The sequence below is a fragment of the Rhinatrema bivittatum genome, chromosome 6 (genome assembly GCF_901001135.1).
Source record: "Rhinatrema bivittatum chromosome 6, aRhiBiv1.1, whole genome shotgun sequence".
NCBI classification, from domain to species: domain Eukaryota; kingdom Metazoa; phylum Chordata; class Amphibia; order Gymnophiona; family Rhinatrematidae; genus Rhinatrema; species Rhinatrema bivittatum.
The window spans coordinates 37,597,885-37,611,709 of record NC_042620.1 but is presented as its reverse complement, the minus strand read 5'-3'; the positions used below and the strand labels follow the sequence as shown (position 1 = coordinate 37,611,709).

The following is a 13,825-nucleotide window of genomic DNA, read 5'->3' as shown; positions in this document are numbered from 1 at the left end:
ACTTGCGGATTTACACTGGCTCCCAATAGAACAAAGAGTGCAATACAAAACACTATGCACAATTCATAAACTAATAAATGACGAAAATGCTGACTGGCTAAACACTGCACTACGTCTGCATGTCCCCCAAAGAAATCTCAGGTCTGCCAATAAAGCACTACTAACCATACCCTCAGTCAAAACAGCAAAGTTGACACAAGTTAGAGAGAGAGAGCACTATCCTTAGCAGGGCCATTGCTATGGAACACATTACCACTTGAGCTAAGACTGATGAAAGAACTGAAACTTTTCAAAAAAAGCCTAAAAACCTGGCTCTACAAAAAAGCATTTCACAGTGAGGACGCTGAATAACAACAAAATATTCAGGCGAATGTCACCTGTAAAAAAACTGAACCCATTATTTTATTATTTTAGTCATAATTAAATATTAAATTAAACAGTATTCTCATATGATTATCTCATTAATCAGACAAATAGTAACCCCAATCCACTTATCATTTAGAATATATTATTGATCTATGTAACCGTATAATATTGGCACCCTATGGATAACTTAGAAACCAACCAAACCTATTTCGTGCCTATATGTAAACCGTTGTGATGGTACACCACTGAGCGACGGAATAGAAAAGCTTTTAAATAAATAAATAAATATCTACGGAAACACCGTTTACGGTAAGCAAACTTGCTTTTTCCCCATCGATAGCAGGGCTGAATTAGCCATGCTGTCTGGGAGTCCCAAGCTCCCGGGTTGTGTCCATGTATATTTTTCTTTGGAGGTTTGGACAGCAACCCCTGAAGTGGTAGACGGTCTCATATCTTTTTGAGTGATGATAAGACTGCTGTGCCTAGTGCTGCATCAGAGGTCGTTTGTTGTTGGAGGCAATAATGCGATGTGAAGGTATGAATGGACAACCATGTTGCTGCTTTGCAGATATCAATTAAGGGAACTTTGTTCAAGTGGGCAACCGATGCTGCAGTGGCGCGGATTTGGTATGCATGAGGCTTTGTGAATAGTTTAATGGAACGTTTATTGTAGCAAAAAAATATGCATTGCAATAACCAACTGGCTATGGTCCTTTTTGAGACTGGTTGTCCAGGATCATTCGGGTTAAAGGAAAGGAACAGTTGAGAAGGCCTCGAAGTTGATTGAGTCCTGTTCTTATTGTAAGCCAATGCTTTCTTACAGTCCAACGTGTGTAAAAGTTTTTCACGTTCATTATTATGTGGTTTTGGCATAAAAATAGGTAGAGTTATGGTTTGATTAAGATGAAAAAATGTTACCATCTTAGGCAGAAAGGAAGGATGAGGACAAATTGTCACCTTGTCATGGTAGAATTCAAGATAAGGGGAGTAGTGAACCAAGGCTTGTAGTTCGCTGACCCTCCTTGCAGAAGTAATGGCAATGAGAAAGATTGTCTTCCAGGTCATATATTTGATGTGGCTAGAGTCTAATGGTTCGAAAGGTGGAAGCATTAGTTGTTCCAGTACTACATTTAAATCCCATGGAATTGGAGGTTTAGTCCCTTCATGAATCTGGAAATTAACGGATGGTTAGAAATTGGAAGGTTATTAAAAGGTTCATGAAAAGCTGCTATAGCACTAATATGAACTCGTACCGAAGTGGTGGCTAATCCTGCTTCGTAAAGTGTGTGCAGGTATTGTAGTAGTTGAGTGGCAGTGGATGAAAAGGGATTTATGTTTTTTGGACTACAGCAGTTCAAGTACCGCTGCCACTTTCCCTTGTAATTGCATCTGGTTGAAGGTTTCCTTGAAGCAATAAGAATATCCTTCAAGGAGAAAGATATTCTCCTTGAAGGATATTCTTATTGAGAAGATAAACCTAAGGGATTTAGTATTTGCCTTTCAATCTCCATGCTGTGAGATGAAGGGATTGATTCATGGGGTGAAGTAAAGAGCCCCCTTCCTGTGTCAGAAGATGAGGAAGATTTTGTAGCGTTATTGGTGGATGAATGGAGAGTCTCATGAGGTACGCATAACCAAGGCTGTCTCGGCCACGCCGGGGCGATTAAAATCATGTCTGACATGTCCTGGATGCATTTCTGAAGTGTTCGAGATATGAGTGGAATCGGAGGGTAGGCATACATCAAGCCTGGTGTCCATGGAATGAGAAAAGCATCGGAAGCAAGCCTCTGACTGCTGGGATAAATTGAGCAAAAGGTCTTGACTTGTCTGTTGGCTTCTGTAGCAAAGAGATCTATTATGGAAAACCCCCACTGTTTGAAGATGTTTTCTGCCACCTCTAGATTTAAGGTCCATTCGTGCGGATGAAAAATCTGACTGCGACGATCTGCTGTTACATTGTACAGACCTGGAAGATAAGTTGCCTGAATTGATACTTGGGCTTTTATTGTCCAATGTAGAATTTATGTTGCTTCCGGACAGAGTCCAGGAACCGGACCCTCCTTCCTTGTTTATGTAAAACATGGCTACCTGGTTGTCGGTATATATACCATGAGGCTTGATCCCCGTGCCGAGAACGTTTGAAGTGCCATCCAAATGGCTCGCAGTTCTAACAGATTGATCTGGTATGTAGATTCCTGAGGGGTCTACAAACCCTGAGTTTTCAGGTCGCCAAGATGGGCTCCCCAACCTTTGTTGGAGGCATCTGTGGTCAGAGCGATCTGATGAGGAGGTAAACGGAATGGGGCTCCCGATGAAAGGTTTTTGGGAAGGAGCCACTATTGAATGGCCTCTTTCATTGCGTTCGTAATTTGAATTCTGGAGCTGAGTGGCTGTATGAATTGAGACCACTGAGTCTTTAAACCCCATTGTACGCGGCGCATGTGAAGTCTGGTGTGAGGAACCACATAGTTCGTCGCTGCCATATGACTCTCCCAGGTTAAAGCACCATTAAGCTTTAACCCGTACGCCCTATGGTATCACTTCATATTTATTTCCTGCCTTATCTTCTTTCCAGCTTGTTGCAAGCTTCCAAGTTCTCTTCCCTGTTGATTGTAACTTTGACTCATTCCTACCTACTGTTTATCTTTCGTTTACTTGAATAGTTACCCCAGTTTTATTCTTGTTAATTGTAAACCGATCCGATATGGTTATTTACTATGAAGGTCGGTATATAAAACTGTTAAATAAATAAATAAATAAATAAATAAGACCCAGAAATTGGAGAACCTGGCGTGCTGATGCCCGGTTTTTGTAAAGAAGGCTGTGGGCCAATGATTGCATGTTCCGCATCCTGTCTAGAGGAAGGTACACTCTCTGTTTCACCGTATTTATGAGAGCGCCTATGCACTGAAGTAGTTGAGTAGGTTGTAGGTGAGACTTCTCGAAACTGATAAGAAATCCCAACCTCTGAAGGCATTCGATCGTGCGTAATGTATGATCTCTCAGTATAAACTGATCCGATGCTACTATTAATCAGTCGTCCAGATAAGGAAAAATTTGGATCGAAAGTTTCCTGAGGTGAGCCACCACCACTGCTAGACATTTGGTGAATACTCTTGGGGCTGAAGACAGGCCAAATGGGAGAACCTTGTATTGGTAATGTATATTCTGAACTTGGAAACATAGGTAATGCCACGAAGACGGGTGAATTATATGGGAATATGCATCCTTCAGGTCGATGGAACATAGCCAATCGTTGGGCTGAATCAGCGGTAGAATATTTTTGAGAGAAGTCATTTTGAATTTCTCTCTCTCTGTGTGTTTGTTGAGTAGTCGTAGATCCAGAATGGGACGTAGACCTCCTGACTTTTTTGGAATAAGGAAGTATTGGGAATACAAACCCTGATGATGTTGATGAAGAGGGATGATCTGTATAGATTGTTGAATTTGTGGGTTGTTCAATTCTGCTGTGAGGGATGTGGAGTGGGATTATATCATCTTCTTCGGAGGAATTTGAGGAAGAGGAGGAGTGGATTGAAAGTTTAGAGAGTAACCGTTTTTTATAATGTTTAGTACCCACTGGTCTAATATGATGGATTCCCTTGTGGAGAAAAATTTGAAGGCATTCTCCTATGAATACTGGTAGTGGTGGTGGCTGTAATAATTTCAAAAAAAGAGGAAGCTTGTTTTTGTTGAGAGGCCGGTGTTTGCTTTAATTGCCTTTGTTGTCTGGCACGACCCCTAGTAACAGGTGGAGCTGTGTTCCTCGGTGGGACATATGGTTGAGGTCTGTACTGGGAATATGGTTTATTGTATGGTCTCGAATACCACCGACGACGGTAAGGATAAAATCGATGTTGAGATTTGTGAGGCTCTGCCGGTGTTGTAAGAGAAAGTACAGCTGCACTTTGTTCCTTCAAATGGGAGACTGTGTCACCAAATTTATCTCCAAAGAGATTGTCTCCTGTGCATGGAATATCGGCGAGTTTCTCATGGACATCAGGGCGGATTGCACTGGCTCTGAGCCAAGCGATCTGTCTTGACGCTCTTGCCGAAGATTCGAATGACTCGTAAATGGACTGTAGTAAATGTCTGAGACCTTCTTCAATATCCAAGAAAGACTGTGGAAGCGTGTTGTCCTCTGATAGACAGAGTGGACGCAGCTTTTGGAATGATTCAAAGAGGTACTGCGTAGTGTAAAACTGATGATGTTGTATTCGGTTTGTGAGCATGGAGGAGTGGTACACCTTCTTTCCAAAGTCATCCAGACATTTATTCTCTCGGCCCGGTGGTGCGTTCGAATGTAACTTAATACGCTTAGCTTTGGATAAGGCTGATTCGACTACAATAGACTGATGGGGAAGTTGGGCAGACTCATAAATTGTAGAATTACGCATCTTATACTTAATATCAATTTTTCTGGAAGTAGCGGTTGTTGAGAATGGAGTTTTCCAGATTTTGAATAGAAGGTTTTCCAACATGGAGTGTAGAGGTAGAGCAGTGGGCTCGGGAGGAGATTCAAATATTTTTAAGATCCTTAGCATTTCCAGCCCTAGGATCAGGTACTCTTCCGGTTTCTACCTGGAGAAGACTGCCTACTTTCTCAATGAATTTTGCATAAGTTAAGTCCTCCGGAGGAGAATAAGGCTCAGCTAGACCTTCCGGAGGATCAGATGGCATTCCCGTTGAAGAATTCAAAGAGTGAACTGATTCCGGAAAACCTGGGCTAAGTGGTTGGATTGGTGTATGTTCCTTGTCCGGCTCCAAAGGTTCAACATATGAAGGCGAAGCAGGAGAACCATTAGGGGAATCCTGTGGTGGTAATTGTTGAGCTTTTTCCAGTTCTTGGAAAAAAAGAGCTGAGAATATCTGAGATTTTCGTCATAGTACCTTGTGGAGGAATATGTAATCTTTGCTTTGGGGCTTTTGTCGGAATTGCCGCAAGCAAAATGTCCTCAGGCGATTTTCCTTTTTGTTGGTCCTGAGGAGGAATAATTGGAGAAGGGCGAATACGTTTTGATAACGGAATTTGCAAAGTAGGAGAGAGCCTCTTAGCTCTAGATACGGATGAGAGACTGGCAAAGGAACTTTCACTGAGTGGAGTATGACCTGATGATGGAGAATCAGATGCAGATAGCCCTTCAATATCCACGTCAGAACTTATGGAGATTCTTTGTGAATCTTAAGAGTGCCTTCTCCTTGCTGAATTCTCTTTTGTCGTATGCTTCGATGAACCTGTATGGTGCAATTTATGATGATGTTTGCCCGATCTACTGTGGTCTGATGACTCCACCTGCATTCTTTTTGCACCATGTACCTTAGGTGCGTCGTGCAATGGTCTGTGCGCCGTAGATGTGCCGTGTGGTTGGTCATGCGCTGTGGATGCGCCGTAGGGTGTGTCGAGGATGCGTCGTCATGGTCATGCGTCGTAGATGCGCCGTGCGTCGTTCTAGCGTTGTCTGTTTTTGTTGCGTCGTGCCTCCTTTTCAACGATGCTGATGGCACAGTTTCTAACGACGCATTCCCCGGTTCTTTTTGCCAAAGTACCGCTGCCGGAACCCCAGCTTTACTATGAAGCCTTGAGGGTGTGTGAGACCCTGGCCTGGTACTTGGGACGGCTCTTTTCAATCCTGCTGGTCCCAGCAAGGACGCCCACTTCAAGTGGGCCTTACCAGACTTCGCTGGTCCAGGCGAAGAATGTACAGAGGATGGTGGGGCCGAAGTGCTCGTCCATAGTCTTTCCATCCTTGCGGCCCGGTGCCGCTGGGCTCGTGGAGACATCCTTCCGCAGTCCCGACACGACTTTTGGTCGTGGTCCGGGCCTAAGCAGATGTAGCAATAATTATGTCCATCCGTGATGGACATAATTTTGCCACATTGACAATATTTAAACCCAGAGGGCTTCGGAGCCATCTGGAAGAGAAATCCTGAGAAAAAACGCAAAAAAATGACGAAAAAATTTCCTGTCAGGAAAAAGCAGCTAGAGGAAAAAAACCCCGCAGGTGAACGACTCGCAGAAAAAAATAAACTGAAGAGGTGAGGGAACTGTGTGGGAACACTACCGCGCAGACGCACAGAGTCAAAACTCCGCCTACTCGGGATCGCAACGCTCTCCCAGACAGCAAGGCTAATTTAGCCCTGCTATTGATGGGAAAGGATCAGTTCATGTATACAGACGAGATACTGGTTGGCCAGTTTGTCAGAGAACTGGCATCCAGCAACTCCCAAAAATACTTATATTGCTCAATAAAAAATTATACTTTCTACAAAATCTAAGTAGTATTCTTGTGACTGTGGAGAAGCGCCATAAGCATGTTTAGCACATAACAATATTTAAAATGCAAACAAAACCTTCAGTGCAAAGAGATATAGTATTTATGGAATCTTTAAGTACTGTACCTGCTTAGCAGAATCGGACCGGTGGGTTTGCGAACTTGAAAGGTCTTCTGCAAATAAGAAACAGCTTGTGGGAAAAGTTTGTTCTAAGAAAAGCAGAAAGAAGAAATTTAATTTGGAAACTATAGGCTTGCTTCAACCACAATCTTTTCATAGAAACAGAGAACATGACAGTATAGATATATATATTTATGTATTTAATACATTTTCATACCACCTACCACAGTGTTTCCCAACCTTTTCAAGTCAAAGGCACACTTACATTATCAAAAACGTGTGGCACACCAACCTCTAAGGAAAGGCCAATGCAGACAGAGAGGACTCAAATAGTTATCATACCTGAATGTAACTCTTTATTGGTAGTTCAAGATAAGACGGAAGCTAAATACACATATAAATATGGGCAAAAGAAGAGCAGGGAAAGCACTGGAAGTCCTACTAGCCTGTCTTCCAAATTTTAAAATCAAGGGACATGATGTACCAGCTCCCTCTATATATAATTAACTTAGTAACATACCTAATATTGTCAGCAGAAAAAGACTAAATGGTCCATTTGGTCTGCCAAGTAAGCTTCCCATGGCAGCAACTGCCCAATTGCCACTTCATACAGGTTATCCATACGCCTTATGTTAAGAATAGTATACTTATAAGCAAGACCAAAGAACTGTCAAACCCATAACAAAATTACTGCAACATTTTTACATGGTGAGCAGCCTTCCTGATAATTCAGACAATGCCGCCTTATTGTTCTTTGCTTTTGGCCTTGGCTACAGAAGTGTGATCTGTCAACGTATTAGTACCTCAGACCGTAAAAAATGGGGCCCAGTGTTAGCTGTCTTCAGAATCCAATACCCATTTTTTTTACCGCCCCATCATCAAAGTGAAAAGCAATGATGCAGTTGTGTCTAAAACATCAAGGCTAATTGGTTAACAGTAGTAATCACCTATGCCTTCTGGTTAAGGATACTAATTGCCGTTCTGTGCAAGTTATCCCCATGCACCCTTTACAGGAGAAGGAAGAAGTCAGTGTGGGGTGAGCAGCCAGCTAAATTAGTTGCCTTGGCTGCTGTATGTGGCTGCTAGAGCTCCTTAATTGTTGCTGCTTCTAACATTCTGTCATGTCCAGTGCTCAGTACATGCTCTTCCCATCTCACTGGGGATAAGACAGAGGCTGGAAGGACTCCAAGATAGGGAAGATAAGAGATACCCAATTTGTGTAGCACACACACTGCACAGAGTAACAGCTCATTAATTATTCCACTCTGGGGCTCATACTATATCTAGGAAGAAGAGGCATGCATGATTACACATTCTCAGAAAGACACGCCTATACATTTAAGAGCCAGCACTGGTGTCTCGTAAGGCACTGAGAACAGATTAGACCTAATACCCATTGTATAGGCGGTATACAAATATTTTTTAAATAAATAAATAAACAAACAAAGCGAGCCCTGGATCTGAGCATCAGGCAGTGGTGACTTTTCCGAGGCACACCTGGCCAATTCGGAAGGCACACCAGTCTGCCATGGCACACTGGTTATGAAACACTGGCCTACCAGTAATGCCCACCCACATCTCCTGCTCAGATATATAGTCCCTTCATTTCCCTCCGACCAGAGGGTAAATATACAAAAAAGCAAATATTCTGGATATATTCAATAAAAAAAAAAAAAAAAGAGAAAGATTTGTCATTGTCTCCAAAAAAAAAGGTATTTGGAGCACAAAGAATGAGAAGTCATCATAGATCTTCCACTAACCCCCTTGTCACCACTCAAAAGACATGACATGACTACCCACTTACCATATACATCTGCACCTTTTATTTGCATCCATCAGGCATGAGATGCAAATATATTTACTCCTCCCTGAGGCTGCTAAGTCCAGATCAGAGAGTTGCTACATCCATGCAGCTCCCATTACTTCCTAAAGAAGTGACTGACATTTACAAATGTTTTACGCCTAGGAAGAAAGAGGCATGCTAGATTCTTTTACTTCATCACCTAACACCCTCCAAAAAGGTTTAACAACCTTGTACTAATTTTAAATATAGACTTACAAGTTTGCAGTGCAAAAGCTGCTGCTAAATAGCTAGTGCCATGTTCCCTGCTGGGGATCAGGACGCTAATCTTATAAAAACTGCTCTGGCCTATCCTAATATCTACCTAATATGCATATCACTTCTTATTATACTCCAGTGTTTTATTCCCTCATTCATTTACACCTCATGCACTCATTTGTACTCCATAAGCCTTTTATATGCATGCAAACCCTTTTACACATATTGAGGCTGATGCAATATTGGCACGTGAAAAATGGACGCTCATGACTGAGCACCTGCTTTCCTAACGCACGCCCATCCATCTCTCCCGGGCGCAAGATGCAATAGGCCAATGAGCTGCTGCGTTAAAAAGGAGGCACTAGGGGAAATTGTGTGTACCTAGCACCTCCTCGTCATCGGCTGCCCAAGAGACGTGGCTGTCAGTGTGGGTTAGGAAAACAGACACAATACGAGCATCTATTTTCTCCCATCACCGGCACAGTCTGGACCGTGTATATTTGTAGAATTTTTTTTCAAAGGCTTTTTTATTTTTAGCACAATTCTATTTTCTGTAGTTCCTCCTACTTTGTATTGCAATGATACTTTTAGGAGGATCCACAGAAAGCGCAGTTGATTACATGTAACAGGTGTTCTCCTAGTACAGCAGGATGTTAGTCCTCACATATGGGGGTGACATCATCCAATGGAGCCCGGCACGGAAAACGTCTGTCAAAGTTTATAGAAACTTTGACTGGCAAACTGAGCATGCTCAGCCTGCTGCTATCCACGCGACAATGCGAGGTCCCCCTTCAGTCTCATAACATAGCAAAAATATAAGCGAGAAAAATAACACAAGAAACCAACGTCATGGGGAGGCAGGCGGGATTCCTGAGGACTAACATCCTGCTGTCCTAGGAGAACACCTGGTGGATGTGGAAGGCAGTCACCACCTTCAGCAGAAATTTTGGATGCGTGCGCAGCACCACACAATCATGAAAGAATTTCATGTAGGGAGCGTACGTAACCAGGGCCTGGATCTCACTGACCCTGCAAGTGGAAGTAATTGCCACCAGGAACATAACTTTCCAGGTCAGAAACTTCAGGTCACAGGATTTGAGAGGCTTGAATGGATGCGGCATGAGCCTCGCCAGGACAACATTGAGATCCCACGGAGTCACTGGCGGGCGAAGCAGGGGCTTCAGTTGAACCAGGCTCCGCACGAAACGCCCGACCAGTGGCTGGAATGAAATGGGCGCTCCAGCAACACCCTGGTGGTAGGCACTGAGGTGTACTCGGACCGAGCTGATTTGGAGGCCAGACTCAGACAGGTGCCAAAGATAATCTAGCAGGCAGGGAAGAAGAAAGGGTCCAGACCATGGCCGCCGCACCAGGTGGAAAAACGCTTCCACTTTGAGCTGTAAGATTTCTGGGTGGAAGGTTTCCGGGATTCAATCAAGACTCTAGAGATACCATCCAAGGGCTGTAAGGACTGAAGGATCATGCACTAAACATCCACGCTGTGAGGGTCAGGTCCCAGAGGTTCGGTTGGTACAGGGTGCCCTAGTTCTGCGATAGGAGGTCGAGAGCCATCTCTAGCGGAACTGGTGCGCTCACGGACAGGTCCTGAAGCAGAGGAAACCACTAGGATCATGGTCGTTCCCCCCCCCCCGTCCTCTTGCAGTTTCGTCAGAGTCCTCGAGAGGAGCGGGATAGGGGGGTACGTGTACAGAAGACCTTGTACCCAGTGGAGGGAGAATGCATTGCAGGCTGAATGGTCCTTTCCCAGAATCAGGGAGCAGAACATGCTCACCTTGTGATTGTGGGGAGAGGTGAACAGGTCCATGTCCGGCATGCCCCAGTGACAAAATAAGTCAGCTGCCACTGCCGGGTTCAGGGACCACTCGTGTGGCTGAAAGGACCGGCTGAGGTGGTCTGCCAGCGTGCTCAGGCAGGTAGGTGGCCTGTAGATACATCCCTCTGGAAAGGGCCCAATTCCAGACCTGTATCGCTTCCTGACAGAGAGGGAAAGAGCCCGTGCCACCCTGCTTGTTGATGTACCCCATTCTCCACCTGGTTGTCCGTTCTGATGAGGACGACCATGGAGGACAGCCTGTCCTAGAAGGCCTACAAGCCATACTGAATTGCTCGCAGCTCCAGGAAGTTTATCTGGCAGCGGGCCTTGGCCGCAGTCCAAAAACCCTGGGTATGCAAGCCGTCCGTGTGGGCCCCCACCTCTGAGGTGAGGATCATCTGGGATGGCATGAGCTGAAATGGGAGCCCAGCTTCCAAATTGGGCAGGATTCCCCACCAGGTCAGGGAGAGGCGAAGAGGGTCTGTGACCGTCACTGGCACCTCCAGACTCTGGGATGCCTGCCGCCACTGAAACCGCTAGGCCCCCTAAGGGTCCCTCATGTGGAGGTGGGCCAAGGGGGTCACATGGACCGAGGCCACTATATGGCCTAGCAGACTGCACAGCAGACGGGCCGGCACCCTCTTTCTGTTGCGAGTCAGGGAGGCCAGAGAAAAGCTTTTGCTTGTGCTGTATCCAACTGGCGCCAATAAAGTCTAGCCATGGAGACGGACTGAGATGTGACTTGGGGAAGTTGATAACGAACCCCAATATCTGTAAGGTCTAAATCGTCAAGGCCAGTGCACTCAGGGCCCCGGAATGGGAGTCACTCCAGATCAGCCAATCGTCCAGGTATGGAAAGACATGGACTGAGCAATGCCTGAGGTAGGCAGCTACCACCGCCAAGCATTTCGTGAAGACACGGAGGGTTGAAGCCAGCCCAAAGGGCAGCACTTTGTACTGAAAATGTGCCATCCCCACCAGAAAGCGAAGGTACTTCCTGTGGTTGGGGACAATTGTAATATGGGCGTAAGCCTCCTTTAAGTTGAGGGAACAGAGCAAGTCTCCTCTTCGGAGGAGCAGGATCAGTGTGCCCAGAGAGACCATTCTGAACATTTCTCTTATGAGAAATTGGTTTAATGCCCTGAGGTCGAGGATGGGGTGTAAGCCACCATTCCTCTTCGGAATGAGGAAGTACCTTGAGTAGAAGCCGTGGCCCCACTGCTCACAGGGGACCGGTTCTACCACATCTGCTGTTAGAAGGGTGGAAAGTTCCGATTGGAGGACAACCTGATGGGTGGGCGTACCCCACGATGGACATGGGGGAGTGGTCTCTGGGAGCCTGCTGAAGTTCAGGTGGTAGCCCTGGAGGACAATGGAGAGGACCCAATGGTCCGAAGTGATCACTTCCCAACGGCAGGTGAAGCAAAGAAGTCAGCCACCGACTGGGGGTTCAACCGCCAGAGGAACTGGCGTTTGGCTCATGCCCCCTCACCGTCAGTCAAAAGTCAGCCAACGGGGCCTGTTGGGGGGGCTGGTTGGACCCTCGGAACTCGCTGCTGCCGGCCACGACCTCTAGGGCTGGACCGAGGTGGGCAGCCATGGGCAACAGGAGGAAAGTACTTCCTCGGCTGGTAGAAAGGCTTGCGAGAACCCAGCCTGGAGGACTTCCTGGCGGAGAAGGGCCTTCAAAGGGGCTGGTGGAGAGTTGCTGAAGAGTCTCAAGCTGATCTTTCAGCTGCGCCATGACCTCTTTCACCTTATCCCCAAACAGGTTCTCGCCTGTACAGGAGAGGTCTGCAAGCCTGTCCTGAAACTCTGGTCGGAGACCGGAGACCCGGAGCCAAGCCAGCCGTTTGGCACCAATGCCTCCAGCAGCTAGGTGGGCTGCGGTCTCAAAAGCATAATAGGTAGACCTGATCATGTCTACCCGCCTCAAGCCCCAGCATGGCAATGGTTGCGAGGGACTCCTGCTGTTGCTGGGGAAGGCACTCCGCAAATTCTTGGTCCTGCTTCCACAGGTTGCAATTGTATTGGGTCATGTATAGCTAGTAGGCCATAATATGGGCAACCAGCATAGCCCCCTGGAACATTTTCCTCCCTATGCCATCGAGCTCCCTGTGTTCCTGCCCCAGAGGGGCAGAAGCGTAGGTCCGGGAGTGTCTGGCCTTTTTAAGCGCAGACTCCACCACCGCCAACTGGTGGGGTAGGTGCCACTGTTCAAAGTCCACGGCCTGTTGAACCAGATAAGTCGCATCAGCCTTCCTGTTTACCAGGGAAACCTACACCAGGTGTTCCCACATATGGAGGAGGAGCCCCTTTAAAGATGTCATGGACTGGCACCGCCACGATCTCCTTTGAAGCTTCAATGAACTGGAGGACCTCCAGCATCTTGTAACGGGTATCCTCCTCCGATAGGAGTTGGAAGGGGATGCCCTCTGCCATGGCCATTACAAAGCTGGCAAATGACAGGTCTTCGGGCGGAGATCAAAGCCATTCCTCCGGAGGGGAAGGCTCCGAGAGAGGGTCATCAGAGAACGAGTGAGGAGTCATTGCCCCACGGGTCATAGGGACCCTCCTCCTCACTAGGACTCAGACGCCGAGGACCGAAGGGGATGGTAGGCCTGGGTCCCAAGGGCACTGAAGGCTGTGTGGGCACCAGCAGCATCGATGTACACCCGGGCATCAAGGGGGGCATCGGCTGCAGTATGCCGAGAGGAACCAGCGGTGGCCCGGGAACTGCGGGCATGGGCCCGGTCCCCAAGGCCTCATTCCTCCTTGGAGGACCCGGGAATCGGGCTCACTCCAATGGAGGGCATTGGTGGACGAGGATGCATCGGAGGCCTCTCGGGCACCAGCTGTGTCGGTAGGGTGCCAAGAAGGATGTCCAGACACTCCAGCAGGGGTACGAGCTTCGAAGGCAGAGGCTCAGACACCGATATGGGGGCTGGTGGCGCCGGCAGCTCAATGTTCTGTAGCGCTTTGAGCACCGCCGATTGCACCCTGCAGTCCAACTCCTCCTGTAAGGACTGATGGAGGGAGATTAGGCATCGCCAGCACATCCTCGGAAGGATCACTAGGAGACAGCAGGCAGCACCGTTGCCGATGAGGAATGTCTTGGGCTACTGGGGGCACCAGAGGATGGGGCCTCCGGTGGCTGGTGCTGCTTCGATGGC

General features: G+C 46.9%; 1 protein-coding gene across 1 annotated transcript in view; it reads right to left on the bottom strand.

The window, feature by feature from the left end:
* LMLN (leishmanolysin like peptidase) overlaps positions 1-13,825 on the bottom strand; it is a 174,568-nt gene that overhangs the window by 137,693 nt on the left and 23,050 nt on the right. Inside the window, exon 4 of the mRNA XM_029605290.1 lies at positions 6,766-6,848. Coding sequence (XP_029461150.1) covers positions 6,766-6,848 — 83 coding nt within the window. The remainder of the gene's footprint in view (positions 1-6,765; positions 6,849-13,825) is intronic.